Raw genomic sequence first — 14,163 nt, forward strand, 5'->3', positions numbered from 1 at the left:
ACTGCCTTATGCAGCGTCATAGTTTAGTGCAGGTTTAGTGGGTGACATTGGCAGTAGGGAGATGGTTGGACCAGAATATCTTGAAGGTCTTTTCCAACCTCAATGATTCTGTGATTCCTTAACGCATGACCACCCTCTCGCAATGCAGAGCTCTCACTCGGTTGGCTCCAGGTTTGCAAACAGTGAGTAAGATCTGTGGTTTGACGTCCCCAAACTTGCACACGCAAACTGTCCCAACCCAGGCTGGGCCTGACCTGCACGCTGCCATTTCCGAGTGCCACCATGGGGAAACTCCGGAGAGGGAAGGAGTGTGGCTCTGCAGGAATCATAGAATCATTAGGGTTGGAAGAGACCTCCAAGATCATCTGGACCAACCATCCCCCTACCACCAATGTCACCCACTAAACCATGTCCCCAAGCACCATGTCCAACCTTTCCTTGAACACCCCCAGGGATGGTGATGCCACCACCTCCCTGGGCAACCCATCCCAATGCCTGACTGCTCTTTCTGAGAGGAAATGTCTCCTCATTTCCAACCTGAACCTCCCCTGGCACAACTTGAGGCTGTTCCCTCTAGTCCTGTCACTAGTTATGTGTGAGAAGAGGCCCACCCCAGCTCCCCACAGCTTCTTTTCAGGTGGCTGTAGAGAGCAATGAGGTCTCCCCTGAGTGAGAGCGGAGTTTTGTGCTTGGGTGTTGACATGGCCGTACAAGGCTGTGTGTGAGGAGCGGGCGGCCATGGGACACCAACGGGCAGTGTAACTTCGAGCAGGCTTCCCTGAGTGCTTGCTCTGTGCACCAAGTGATGCTTTGAGGGGCAAGAAAAAATGAGACACCGCCACCAGCAGCAGACCCAACACACCAACTTTTATTCCACAGCACTGCCCCCCTCCATCACCCCCTCCCACCCCACCCGCCATGACGGGCCGCCAGGGGGCGCGCGCCCCCTGCCGCCGTTGCCAGGAGACGCCGCCCTTCCTCCGTCACGTGACGCCGCTCCCTCCCCCCTCCCCCCCCCCCCGCTCTCCCGTCACGTGGTAAGGCGCCGTCCCCGGGAGGCGGCAGCAGCAGCGGCGGCGGCGGGGCCTGGCGGAAGCGGCGTCGCGCGAGGCCGGAAGCGACGTAGGCGGCGCGGGGCTTCCGGTGGCGGCGGAGGAGCGAAGATGTCGATCGAGATCGAGTCCTCCGAGTGCGTGCGGCCGGGCCGGGGGGCGGCGGCGGCGGCGGCGGCGGCGGCGGCGGCGGCGGGGGGGCTCTGAGAGGGCTCTGAGGAGGCCCTGAGGGGGCCCTGAAAGGCTCTGAGCGGGCCCTGAGGGGGTACTGGGGGGGCTCTGAGGGGGCCCTGAAAGGCCCTGAAAGGCTCTGAGGGGGCCCTGGGGGGGCACGGGGTCGGGGGTGCGGCCCTGGAGAGGTGCGGGAGTCCCTTGGTCGATCTCCTCCGCCCCCCCCACCCCCCCGCCATTGATGGTGCGCGTTCCCCCGGCAGTGTGATCCGCCTGATCATGCAGTACCTGAAGGAGAACAGCCTGCACCGCGCCCTCGCCACGCTGCAGGAGGAGACCACCGTGTCGCTCAACACCGTGGACAGCATCGAGAGCTTCGTGGCCGACATCAACAGCGGGCACTGGGACACGGTGCTGCAGGCCATACAGTCGCTGAAGCTGCCCGACAAGACCCTCATCGACCTCTACGAGCAGGTGAGGCAGAGCAGGTGCCGCCACGGGGCCCTGTGGAGGCACACCATGCTGTCCTGAGCTCACCCTGTGCTTGTTGCCCCGCTGCAGGTTGTGCTGGAGCTGATCGAGCTGCGGGAGCTGGGTGCTGCCCGCTCCCTGCTGAGGCAGACGGATCCCATGATCATGCTGAAGCAGACGCAGCCAGAGCGGTACATCCACCTGGAAAACCTTCTGGCCAGGTCTTACTTTGATCCTCGTGAGGTAGGTTACATGCTTACTGCGTACCTTGTGACACCATGCTGTCTTGTGTGACTTCCTGGCCTTGCTCCAAGTTGTCAAGGGCTTACAGCATCTTTTCCCTGTGGGGGCAAGAACATGGAGCTTCACAGTTCTAGGTGTCTTACAAAGTGTCTGGGAAATAAGGGGTAATTCCTGATCACAAGGCAACAGAACAGTAATTTTGAAGTATATCGAAGGTGGGATTTTAGGGAGTTACACCTCTGTCCTGCCACAGGATGATGTTGTGCTCATCATTTGACATCTACCTCGCTTTCCCTGTCTTATGTGTGCAGAAGAAAATGTTTACTTTGTTTACAAAGCTGCTGTTGTATAATAGCAATAGTAAGGATTTATCTGATTATGAAAAACTGAAATTCTTAATGAAAGCGTGTCTGCAATGTCTGAAGGGTTGAAGATAGAGATGGGCTGTTTTGAAGGGCCTAATAGGAAATGAATCTGGAAGGGGATTCAGATGAGAGCACTTCAAAATTTTTGTGAAAAACATTTTAAAGAATTTACTTCATAAAGATAACTTCTCCCTAGGCATACCCTGACGGAAGCAGCAAAGAAAAGCGGAGAGCTGCTATTGCACAAGCTTTAGCTGGAGAAGTCAGCGTGGTACCTCCATCCCGTCTTATGGCATTGTTGGGGCAGGTAATTCTTGGAAAAAAAAATCAATTAGTAGCACTCTTATTTTCTGTAGATCTTCACCACATAGAATTAATGATGTTGTAGTTGATTTTCCATCTCTGTAAAAACAGAGCTTAAATGTTGTACATTTGCAAGTAGAATAGTTAAGTGACCTTTTCTCTGCGTGGCAAGGATTTATCAGTTGCAGCAAAAGTCAGCACTCCAGCATTAGATTTCTTCCCGTAGAATTCATGAGCTCATTGTACAGAGAAGATATTTTTTCAAAACAAGTATTAAGACACAGTGTTTTTGCTGTTGTACTTATGACTCTCTTCTGATTCTCTAACTACTTTAATTTACAGTTTACGTAGACAGTATTTCATGTATTTTGTTGTTTTGTGGCTTGAATCTTAGTTTTTAAGCTTGTAAGTATGCCAGTTAAATTCTCTTGGCATAACTAGCGGGTCCTGACTGGAGGTAGCTGTTTCCTAAAGGGTTCGTGTAAGATTCTGTCTTTGGAACAAAGTTCATCTATGTGTTACAAGAAGGCTTAGTGGCAGCTTTTAATTTTAATTTATGAAGTTCTAGGCAAATAAACAACAGGTCAGGCAGTTTTAATGAACAAAAGATCAAACTCATCACACTATTCATGTACTGTATACTGCATACTGATGATCTGAGAAGGGTGGGTGTGAAGTCATTCACACCTTCAAAAACATTTGGGGATAGCATTCTCTTCTGTTTGTGGTCATGACTTGGGAAGCATAATCCTGATAAGACTTGCTTGCTCTGGTCTTGAGTAAATTCTAGCAGTGTACTTCCCTCAGACAGTGCAGGTGTAACAGTTCCTGAGGGCACAAGAAAGCAGTGCTGTATCGCGCTTATTGTAACAAAGTTTTGATAAGGAAGACAGATATTAACTGATAAGCTGAAAGTATTGCTTTCAACTCCTGAAAAGGCGCTGAAGTGGCAACAGCATCAGGGCCTGCTTCCTCCTGGTATGACGATTGACTTGTTCAGAGGCAAAGCAGCTGTGAAAGATGTAGAAGAAGAGAAGTTCCCCACACAGCTGAGCAGGCATATTAAGGTGATGTTTTAGTTGCTGTGTGTGTCTATTACCACTGTTTCGTCTTTCCTGTGCTTTACTTCAGAAGCTAAAAGTAAATGAATTCTGAATTCTTCTGTTAAGTAGTATTTCTTCCTTTCTTCCCCTCTCCCCTTCTTGTCCATGCTTTGTCACATCAAGAGTCTTTCCTTGAGAGCCCGAAATGAGGTCCCTTAACAGGACGGGGTGCTCGTAATACTTCTGGATGTGATTAATGTATTAAGAGTTTCTTTGACTCCACAGTTCAGAATCAGTCATCCTTAAGAAGTGATTTCTTTAGTCCTCGTCTTTGTTTCTGGAGGGAAATACCTTCCAGGAGTGTCTTAAGCTAATATGCTTGCACAAAATTTCAGTGAACGACTGAAGATATGATCATGAACTCTATCGTGTACTAATGGATTCAGTATCTTCTTTTTAAGGATTCTTGATTTTAAGGATTCTTCGATTTAAGGAAATTTTACCATGCAAATTTCAGAAGAGAAAGCGTGCGGTAAGGACACAGTTGTCCTGTAGCACTTAGTGTGGAATAGGCAGTTTCCTCCTGTGAGGGTTTTCAGCTTCACCATGCAGTTCTCTGCGGTGAGAAATTTCAGTCCACTGTAGTATCTCTACTAGTTCTCACAGCGAACAGAAGGTACTGTTTTTCAGAAGTTGTTCAGTGGCAGCTTGCTAATCCTTTATTAGAACTTGTTTTCTTTTCCAGCACTGGTCTTCGACTTCTGTATTGAGCAAAAACATTTTTTATACTTGGTTGTCGTGTTCGTTTGTGTTCCTTTTTCCACAAAAATGTGAAGTATAAAAAACAAAGTACCAAACATTCTCTGTGAAAATTTCATTAGAGAAACATCATTCCAAGTGAAGCAACTTGTACTACTTTGGAAGTCTCCAAAAGCTGCCAAGGGTACATATGCAATGATACACATATTGAGTACTGGGAAGGCGTTTGTTACCATTCGCAGTTCACTGAGGAAGAACAAGCCAACCAACCCTGCTGCTTCTGCAAGCAAGAAGTGTTTGGCTTAAGCTCAAGAGATACTACCAAATCAAAATGAACGTTTGTTTTTTTATTTGTGTAAGTAGGTACGGACAGGTTTTTTTGGTACCTTAATATTAAATATGTGAATGCGCGTCTCTAAGGAAGCATTGTTTTTTGTTTTGTTGCCAAAATGAGGCTACAGTTTTGTTTCAATGTGAATAGCTTATTTTAATTTAGGTTTCTTGCTAAGCTAAATTTGTATTCTTCTGTAAAACAGTTCGGGCAGAAGTCGCATGTGGAGTGTGCTCGGTTTTCACCAGATGGTCAGTATCTGGTCACTGGTTCCGTGGATGGTTTCATTGAAGTATGGAACTTCACTACTGGAAAGATTAGGAAGGTAAGTTGCTTCTTGTGCCAAATGGATAGTGGCCAGAGTGCATGGATTTATTCTTTCAGGTTAGTCTGCATGTTTGTTTTCATTTCTCAGAGACTGAAGGATGTCCTCCTTGTGATTCGAGTGTTGGTCTGGAATCTTGAGATGTGCTTAATTCTCTGTTCTGTCAGAAACTTCCGTCTGCAATAACGCCCTCACCACCACCACCCCCTTTCTGTGTCGTTGCCTATAAAGCAGTGACAACAGCACTTCCCTATCTTTATAAGACTGTGAGATCTGCTTGATGATAGGCTATAAAATATAGCTGAAGTTAAAACTGCTAGTACCTTGGCCTAAAATTAAATTAAATTTCATGTAATTCACTGTCTTGACTGGTGTGTTCTCTGCTTTTGTTTAGGATCTGAAATACCAGGCACAAGATAATTTTATGATGATGGATGATGCAGTGTTGTGCATGTGCTTCAGCAGAGATACAGAAATGCTAGCAACCGGAGCACAAGATGGAAAGATCAAGGTAGGAATCTTTTTGTAAAAGGGTATGTTGGAAGGGCTGGTGACCAGAAAGATTCATTTAACATTGCAATAATGTTTCTGTTGTACATGGTAACAAAGTAAGTCTAGCATGGCCCTGAAACAGATACATAGTGAGGTCTGATGTGTCAGATCTCATAACAAAGTAACCACCTCTATTTTATTTGCTGTTTCTTTTTCAGGTGTGGAAAATCCAGAGTGGTCAGTGCCTGAGAAGGTTTGAACGAGCACACAGTAAAGGTGTCACGTGCCTCAGTTTCTCTAAAGACAGCAGCCAAATTCTTAGTGCTTCTTTTGATCAGACAATCAGGTAAATTGAGAAGGTGTCACATACAGTTCAGGAGAAAAGAAAATAGTGTTCACGTCAGGGAGTTAAACTTTGATCTGGAGTCTGATCCTTTTGCATTGAGTTTTACTACTAATAGGAGAGCTTATTGCTGAGAGTTGGAGAGGAACAGTTTGAAAGTTTGATCTTTCAATTTCTTTAACTTGTTTTATCACAGAATCATAGAATGGCTTGGGTTGGAAGGGACCTTAAAGATCACCTAGTTCCAGCCCCCCGCTATAGCCACGGACGCCACCCACTAGATCAAGTTGCTCAGGGCATCATACAACCTGGTCTTGAAGGCTTTTTTCCAGCCTCAGGGGCAGAGTATTTCATCTGCTCTATTGGTGTTTAAACCGGCCTTGAGTGTACCCTTCTGGGAGATTCCTAGGCTAAGAAACTATTGTGTCAGCCTTCAAATATAACAACTTTTGTAGTAAGCTTAGAGTAAGAAAGATCCAAGGATAATAACACGATAATGTTTTTTTTTGAAATGACCTAAATGGCCTAATCACAAACACTCATTAGCTCTGAAAGAAGTGAAAATAGTTGGTTCCGTCCAGATTGTTTTTCTTCATTCAGCAGTACAGTGGGCTCTTCTTTTTCTGCTACTTAAAGGTGCTCTCAGAGGATTTCTTTAAGTCTTTTGCTGCATCTTCTCTGCTTCCCCTCGTAGTTGCTGAAGAGAGTAAAATTTCCCAAAGTGTTGGGATTACTTGGGAATCTCAACTGGCAGTACTCTTGGGTCTCCTTTGGTCTGTGAATGAGGGTGTGTGTGTCTCCATGAGGTGCATGTGCATGAGGGAAGATAAGGTGCACCCCAATGCAGTCAGGGACAGTAATTTTTGCTGCTCTCTATCTCAGTCGTGCAATACCCGTCCTCATCCTAAAAATATTCTTGTCCCAGTTTACAGCCTGAATCCATGTTATCCTCAAGTAAATACTTCAGGCCCTTAGATCCATCCCCCTTATCTCTTTTGGATCCAGAGGCCTCCTTTTGGAATGGGAACAAGAGGAAGGAGGACCCAAATAAAATGTTTTCTGGGCGTCTGTTCTTCCCAGCAGTCTGACATGGAATAGCAGAGATCCAGTCCTGTAAGAGAGCCAGGCTGATGGACCCCGAGAGCTGCAAGGGCGGGAGTTGGAATTCATGTCTGGAAGAGCCAGTACAGCCTTTCTGGTGCTTTAGCTTGCTAGTTTTTTGTCTGAGAGTCTTGCCAAAAGCACACGATGCGCAAGGAAAGGCTGAGAACTGGCCCTGATCAACCTGGAAAACAGAAGGCTGAGAGGGGCGCCTAGCTGTCTTATCTAGAACTAGTCACAGATAAGGTAACACCAGGCTTTTCTCAGATGTGCACGGTTCTTAAAAAGGGCAAACAACAGAAAGGGAAATTCAGATTGTATATACGGAAACACTTTTTTTTTTTTGGAAAAAAGTAGTGCTTGGACAATGTGGAGAGAGTTGGATAAGGTCGGGCGGGATCTCAACCCTTGTTGAGACCTGATTGGACTTGAAAGTTGACATTACTTTGAGGAGAGCGTTAGAATATATTTTGCCCGAGGTTCCTTCCAGCTTAAGTTATCTTGTGATTCTCTGACATGTACAGCAGTCTTGGAATCTCTGTTACAGGAGAATCATGTGGCCAGATGGTTTATGTGTTTGCGATCACAAGATAATAAAACTTCAGCGATGAAAAAGAGCTGTAGAGACAGAATCGTTTCACTCCCAAAAGATAATTCCCATTTATCAATGTTGTCTCTGCAGCTCCAGTGTTGGGCATGGGAGATTTTCCTTTCTTGTCCAAACCACAGAGTAAATCTGCTCCTGCACCTATCTGGTGTCTTCTGTGCTGTTCTTGTTGCTGAGTAGAATTTGGCCACTGCTGGGTAGATTTCGTTGGCAACAAAACTCTTTTGTTGATACGCAGCCACTTTGTTTCTGTTGAAAGCCGCTTAGATCAGTTTTGTCTAATTCAGTTATTTTTCTTCTTTGGAATTATTCTGAGTTATACTTAATAATATTTGTTTCCATGTCTTTTGCCTGCATGGAGGACAGCTGTCAGATGCCCCTGAACTTTCATGCCCAGCCCTCTCAGCCTCTCCTCGTTCATTTAGCCTAGAGAGGAAGAGATTGAGAGGGGATCTTTTCAACCTCTGTAAATACCTGAGGGTACAATGTAAAGAGGATGGGGCCCAACTCTTCTCAGTGGTGGCCAGTGATAGGACAAGGGGTAATGGGTATAAATTGAACCACAGGAGGTTTCATTGCCGTATGAGGAAGAACTTTTTTACAGTTTGAGTGACAGAGCACTGGAACAGGCTGCCCAGAGAGGTTGTGGAGTCTCCTTCTGTGGAGATACTCAAAACCTGTCTGGATGTGTAACGTGCTCTAGGTGACCCAGCTTGAGCAGGGGGGTTGAAATAGGTGATCTCTGGAGGTCCCTTCCAACCTCAACCATTCTGTGATTCTGAGAGCCTTCTGGCCCCTGGATTCTCCAGCCTGTCCATCTCCTTTTATAGCAGGGGTCCTACACTGGGCACGGCACTCCAGAGGTGGCCTCAGCTCTGCCAGATAAGGAGGAGCCTTAATCTGCAGACTGTGGCTCTCCTAATGCATCCTGGTGTGTGGCTGGGTCTCCTCGCTGCCACCGCGTGCTGATGGCTTTCAGTTTGTTCTTCACAAGGAGTGCCGGGCCTCTTTCTGAAGACTTCCTCGTCAGCCAGTCAGTCCTCAGTCAATTCTGAAGCCTGAGATTCTTCTGCGCTTTGCATTTATCAATCTTCAGCATCACAGGGTTTTTCTTTGCCCATCTGTCCAGCTTGTCAAGGTTTCCAGTCTCCTCATCTGTGTCTCTCAAACCCGAATTGCAGGATGTAAGACTTATGATATGAATTAGATTGATCATCTTAGCTTGACAATGCTATGTGTTTAATGTTGAATTTAATGAGGTCTTGTAACATTTAATAGTTTTAGCCTCTTGCCTGTGCTGTAAACCCTAATGGTACTGCTGTAGATAGAAGAAAGGTACTGTTACAGATCTGGAAGCAACTTGACAGTGAACAGGCACAACAAAACAGCGAGAAATATTAATACGTTTAAATTCTAGTATAGGTGAACTATAGCATAAGCATTTTAATCGAGATTGTGTAAGGATGGATGTTGAATCAATGCCAGCAAACTTCAAACAAAATAAGGAATTTTATTGTCAAAGATTCAAACTTCTGCTTGAAAACGCTATTTCTATAGATGGTGGGTATTGTAATTTAGGGGTTAAATAGATTGGCAGTATAAATTTCTCACAAATAACTAAGCACATACATCATGAATTTGCACAGCAAAAAAGATAAGAGACAATGGGAACAGGTTGCAAAAGAGAGAACTCTGCTTTTCTTCACAGAAAAATTGTGAGTTTCACACAGTCCTGGGGTAGGTCCCAGAGAAAACCTGCATCTGTGGAGATTTTCTTAACTGGCCAAGGCCTTGCTCAAGGCCCAGAGCAAACTGACCTCACTTAAAGGTCAGCTTGGCTTTGAGGAGTCGTGAGTGAGAGACCTCCAGAGGTCACTTTCAAACTTAAATCTTTCTGTAACTTTTGTTTTGTCAGCATCATAATTCTTCATTCGTAGTCCTGTCTTCTAGTATGCGTGGAATATGTTACGGGTCCTTGAAGCTGAAAGTTGGTGGCATTTCTCTAAGCTCTTTACAAAAACACGTACTGCCTTTGATGAAAGGGGGTTGTGGTAAAGAATTATGGTTTGGAGATTTAGCACTTTCTATTGTTGCTTGTTAAAAGGTAGCTCAGATTTAAAATACAGTGAAGCCAAGGGGTGTTTCAGACTACTTCAGCTGCTCACTCAGTTGTGACCTCTATTGTGTGACAGGATTCATGGTTTAAAATCTGGCAAAACTTTAAAGGAATTCCGTGGTCACTCCTCTTTCGTCAATGAAGCTACTTTTACGCAGGATGGTCACTATATTATCAGTGCATCCTCTGATGGCACAGTGAAGGTAAGGTAGTGCTTACCCTTTGTAAGTAACACATTCAAACTGTTTGCATGTTCTAGCTGGTGTGTTAACAACTACTGCAGACCTTGTAGAAGTTGTTTTTTTGTGTTTTTTTTTTTTATAACATGTTTTACTGCTTGTGCCCTTTACTGTAGCTTGCTGTAAATGAGAACCGATGATGGTTCATAGTCCCCTCAGAGACTGCTGCTGAGCTCCTTTCTGCTGTATTTATGAAAGGAGAGCATAAGTGCATAGTTATCTGCTGGTTTACTGCTTTATTCTAGAAATAGAATTGTCCGTGACACCTCTTTTCCTAGAATGTGGGAATTTTCCTGTCTGAAATAATGATATTTTCTTGCTTACTCTGTTGGACACCTGCTTATTTCTTGGTGCTTAGGAGTCCTTTGCTGTATAAAGGAGTGTTAATGAAATTGATTGTAGAAGTTTTGAAGAAGTTTTGGCTTCTAGTCTCAGCAAAGACCATAACTATGCTGTGTAATGGTTAGGAGTAGTAAACTATTGTTCTGTACAGTGCCCTAATTACCCCCCCCAAAAAAAAAAGAATATAGAAACAGCTGCATTATGGAGCGTGTGGGGGTGAGTAAAGGGAGATAGTTTATAGATAGGAGGAAAAAGGGGGTGTGATAGATCTTGTTCATATTAAGTGGGGCATTACTTCAAACTTGCTGTCTTTGCCAGACTGCTCCTAATAATGGGAATAGTGTAAGAAGGTGTTATCTCCCATTTTGATTGTACTAGTACGTAAACTGCAAAAATATTCCACAGATGGTGAGTTACGCTTCATTTTGAACGTTAAACAAGCTATTTCACTTCCTGTTTCTAAACGGCAGGAACAGATACCTATTGTACGTGGAGCAGCTCTAAGGTGGGGTATCATTCACACTGATAGCAGAGTAGCTTTGCTTTTTCAGCACATTTTCATGTCTGTCTTGTGTAAGGAGATTGTACATACAGAGGCTACACACATATTTGCAGATGCCAGCTAAAACCATAAAGCAGATGTGGACTCTGCCCTAAGGGCAAATGCTTAATGAAAGGGTGCCAGGCTGAATTTGGGTAGTAGAAATTCACTTTCAGGTCAGTCATACTGCAGTTGTTCATGGTGTCCACGTGGTGTTCAGAACAGATCTGGTAATTTTATTTGTTTACAGTATGCTTCTATTCATATTTCACTTTGGGAGTCTTAAAAAAAAATCTGAATCCTATATCACAAGTTATCTCCAAAACCAGACAATTTTGTTTACTGTTTTCTATAAAGCTAATTTTGTTCTTTGTTCTAGGTTTGGAATGTGAAGACGACAGAGTGCTCAAACACCTTCAAGTCTCTAGGCAGCACTGCTGGGACAGACATCACTGTGAACAGTGTCATTCTGCTGCCTAAAAACCCAGAACACTTTGTGGTTTGCAACAGATCGAATACAGTCGTTATTATGAACATGCAGGGTCAAGTATGTGATCTTACTGGTGTCCTTTCCAGTCCCTCTGTCATTTTAAGAATGTCAGAAACCTAGTTTATAAATTAGCTAGCCTGGGCTTAAACTTGATTTCTCCAGTTCACTCTCATGGCAATTACTCTTTATAGAATTTTTATTATATAGATATAAATTTTTATAGATATTCTATAAAACTATAAACTTTAAATTCCATAAAGTTTTTTAGAATATCTCGTGTTGCAGAAAGTTAGTATAGATATGGAGAGATTCTCTTTTCTAAACAGGCCTAGTATTGCTTAAATATTTTTTACCCTGAAGATAGTGATTATGTGCACACTTTAATCCTGTGAAATGTTTTCTGGGGGCTGTTCTTCTACAGATTGTAAGAAGTTTTAGCTCTGGTAAGAGAGAAGGTGGTGACTTTGTCTGCTGTGCACTTTCACCTCGTGGTGAATGGATCTACTGCGTTGGTGAAGATTTTGTGCTCTACTGCTTTAGCACAGTGACCGGCAAGCTGGAGAGAACTCTGACAGTAAGTTCTTAGCTGGAGCTGTTGCAGAGCTTTAAACACAGGGATGATCTAAATGCTTGCTTTTTATGAGGTCTGTAAGGAGAAGTTTTGTACCAATGGGGCTTTCATTTCCAGCAGCCCTGATTGGTAACAAACGTGTTACTTTTATGTTCCAAAACGTGGAACACTTGGCTGTGGAATGTGCTCAGACTTTTTCCTAGAACCATTTTAATCTTAGAAGTTCTGATAATGTTTGTCACCAAGACAGGAATTCTTGGTTGAAACTACTACATGAACTAGAGCACATTTTAGCATAGGCTGCAGCTAGGGGAGAGTCTGACCAGGCTGTCAGATTTAAAACTGTCAGGCTTAAATTTGTCTTGGATTAAACTAAAGAGAGATGCCAGCTTGAATGTCCGAATTTAACGGGGAGTGCTTCAATATAGTGGATTTCAGTTGGTGTAGGTGACAAAACTGTCTCTCTCCCCCAATAAAAAGTAACTGCTGTGTCACAAAAATTGAAACTTAATACTGCTGGGGTTATATTTCTCTGCTTTTGCTGTATGCACAAAGCATGTTAAGACCCCTTCAAGTACTGAAGGGAAGATAATATTTGGCTTGCGTCACTGTGAAAGGAAAACTATCCTGATGGTTCTTTCTGCTTTTTCTCTAGGTTCATGAAAAAGATGTCATTGGCATTGCTCATCACCCCCACCAGAACCTGATTGCCACCTACAGTGAAGATGGCCTCCTCAAGCTCTGGAAGCCATAACTTCATTTGACTTTAAGCTATGAAGTATGCCTGTTGGCTGCAGGGTGTTGATGTTTGCGCTTTTACAAGGTTGAAACGCACAGAGTGCGATAATGTGTTCAATTTTCAGTTCAGTTTTCCAGAAGATATCATTTTTAATTCTTGGTCTAAAGTTAGCTAGATTTATGCTCGTTGTGTAGCATCACTTAATTTCAAATACTTTTATTTTTACCAGAGTAGCCAAATCCTATGGGAGTGGCTGTTGTGTCTCCCGAAGCGTATACTCTTCTTATGCTGGTTATAAAAGCGAATGAGATACGAACTATACATACAACAGGCTACTGGCTTCCTATAATACAGTCAAATGCTTTTTTTTTTTTTTTTTTGGAGTGAACGATGTGGGATAAGAAGGCTGTTTCCTTCACAGCTGGGATGAAGGCACAGTTTTCCTGGAATGCAGATGAAGCTACACTTTCTGCAGTAGGAAGGCAGAAGCTTTTCTAGTCCAGTGTGTTTTGCTGTGTTTGATTTTTCATTATACTTTCTCCAGTTATTTTTATTAAGCATTGTCACACAGCTTCCTCAGAATGAAACATTTTTTCTTCCCCATTTCCCAGGGCTTCCCTCTCTAAATCTGCCTAGCGTGGCAGTGAGAGGTAGTTTTTTTGTTAATTATTATTATTTTTTTGTTGTTTGTTTTCATCTGCTTCCAGGCTAAAAGGAATAACCTGGGCTCTTTTCCTACTAATGCATAATGTCTTCAAACCAGTTTTAACTGAAACAGGCCTCAGGGGATCAATGTTCTAAAACAGGCAAAAGCCTGTTTTGCACACGCCGAGTTCTTAGTGCGGTAATGTTGCACATTAATACCTTGAATTTCAGCTTACCTTCCTCTCTTCTTAAAAGGGCATGGCACACTCAGATGGGTCTAATTAATGGTAACAGTGATGCTTAGGTCCCGCTCTATGATAGAAAAGATTCTAGACTCTTCAGTTTGGAACAGATGATGATTCTGTCTGAGATCCTGGCTAGGGCAAACCATTGTGAATGATCACCAGAATCTTCTAAAATCCTACTATAGTTTTTTTTCTAGGATGTAGCTATAATGGAAGCTTTGTCTATAATGATGGGACGAACATGTGCATGTAGATTTGAGTCTGCTGCGCTTCTAGTTTTCATCTCTTGTAGAATGCTTTCTTTCAAACAGTAATAACTTTTCTGTGACTCAATAAATTAGTTCCAGTTCAAGTAACCTCAGTCTTTTTCAGCTGGCGGGCTTGATCCTAGCGCGATTATTGGTTGTCAGCCAGTGACAAAACCCTTTTGGCACTGACCTGTGTATTTGGCTGGTCTGTGCTCCTGGTGGTCTAAAGAAATGCAAACAATTTTAGCATAATTTCTCATAAGGCATTGTTTGTTCACTACAACTCTAGAAGCTCATTCTATGTTATCTGCAATGTTTTAATTCCTAAATTGTTTTTTTACTTCCTTAGATACGGCAATAAAGTTATTTTTTAGATAGCAA

The 14,163-nt window shown here is 43.6% G+C and overlaps 1 protein-coding gene across 1 annotated transcript; it reads left to right on the forward strand.

The window, feature by feature from the left end:
- The first annotated feature begins 1,034 nt into the window (after positions 1–1,034).
- Positions 1,035–14,163, forward strand: SMU1 (SMU1 DNA replication regulator and spliceosomal factor). The gene is made up of 12 exons (XM_040541325.1): positions 1,035–1,189; positions 1,487–1,697; positions 1,785–1,937; positions 2,499–2,609; positions 3,544–3,672; positions 4,944–5,063; positions 5,458–5,574; positions 5,774–5,901; positions 9,799–9,925; positions 11,224–11,391; positions 11,756–11,908; positions 12,561–14,163. The coding sequence occupies exons 1-12, from the start codon at positions 1,164–1,166 to the stop codon at positions 12,657–12,659; spliced, it is 1,542 nt and encodes a 513-aa protein (XP_040397259.1). The 5' UTR covers positions 1,035–1,163; the 3' UTR covers positions 12,660–14,163.

This window comes from Cygnus olor, chromosome Z (genome assembly GCF_009769625.2).
Source record: "Cygnus olor isolate bCygOlo1 chromosome Z, bCygOlo1.pri.v2, whole genome shotgun sequence".
Classification (NCBI taxonomy): Eukaryota; Metazoa; Chordata; class Aves; order Anseriformes; family Anatidae; genus Cygnus; species Cygnus olor.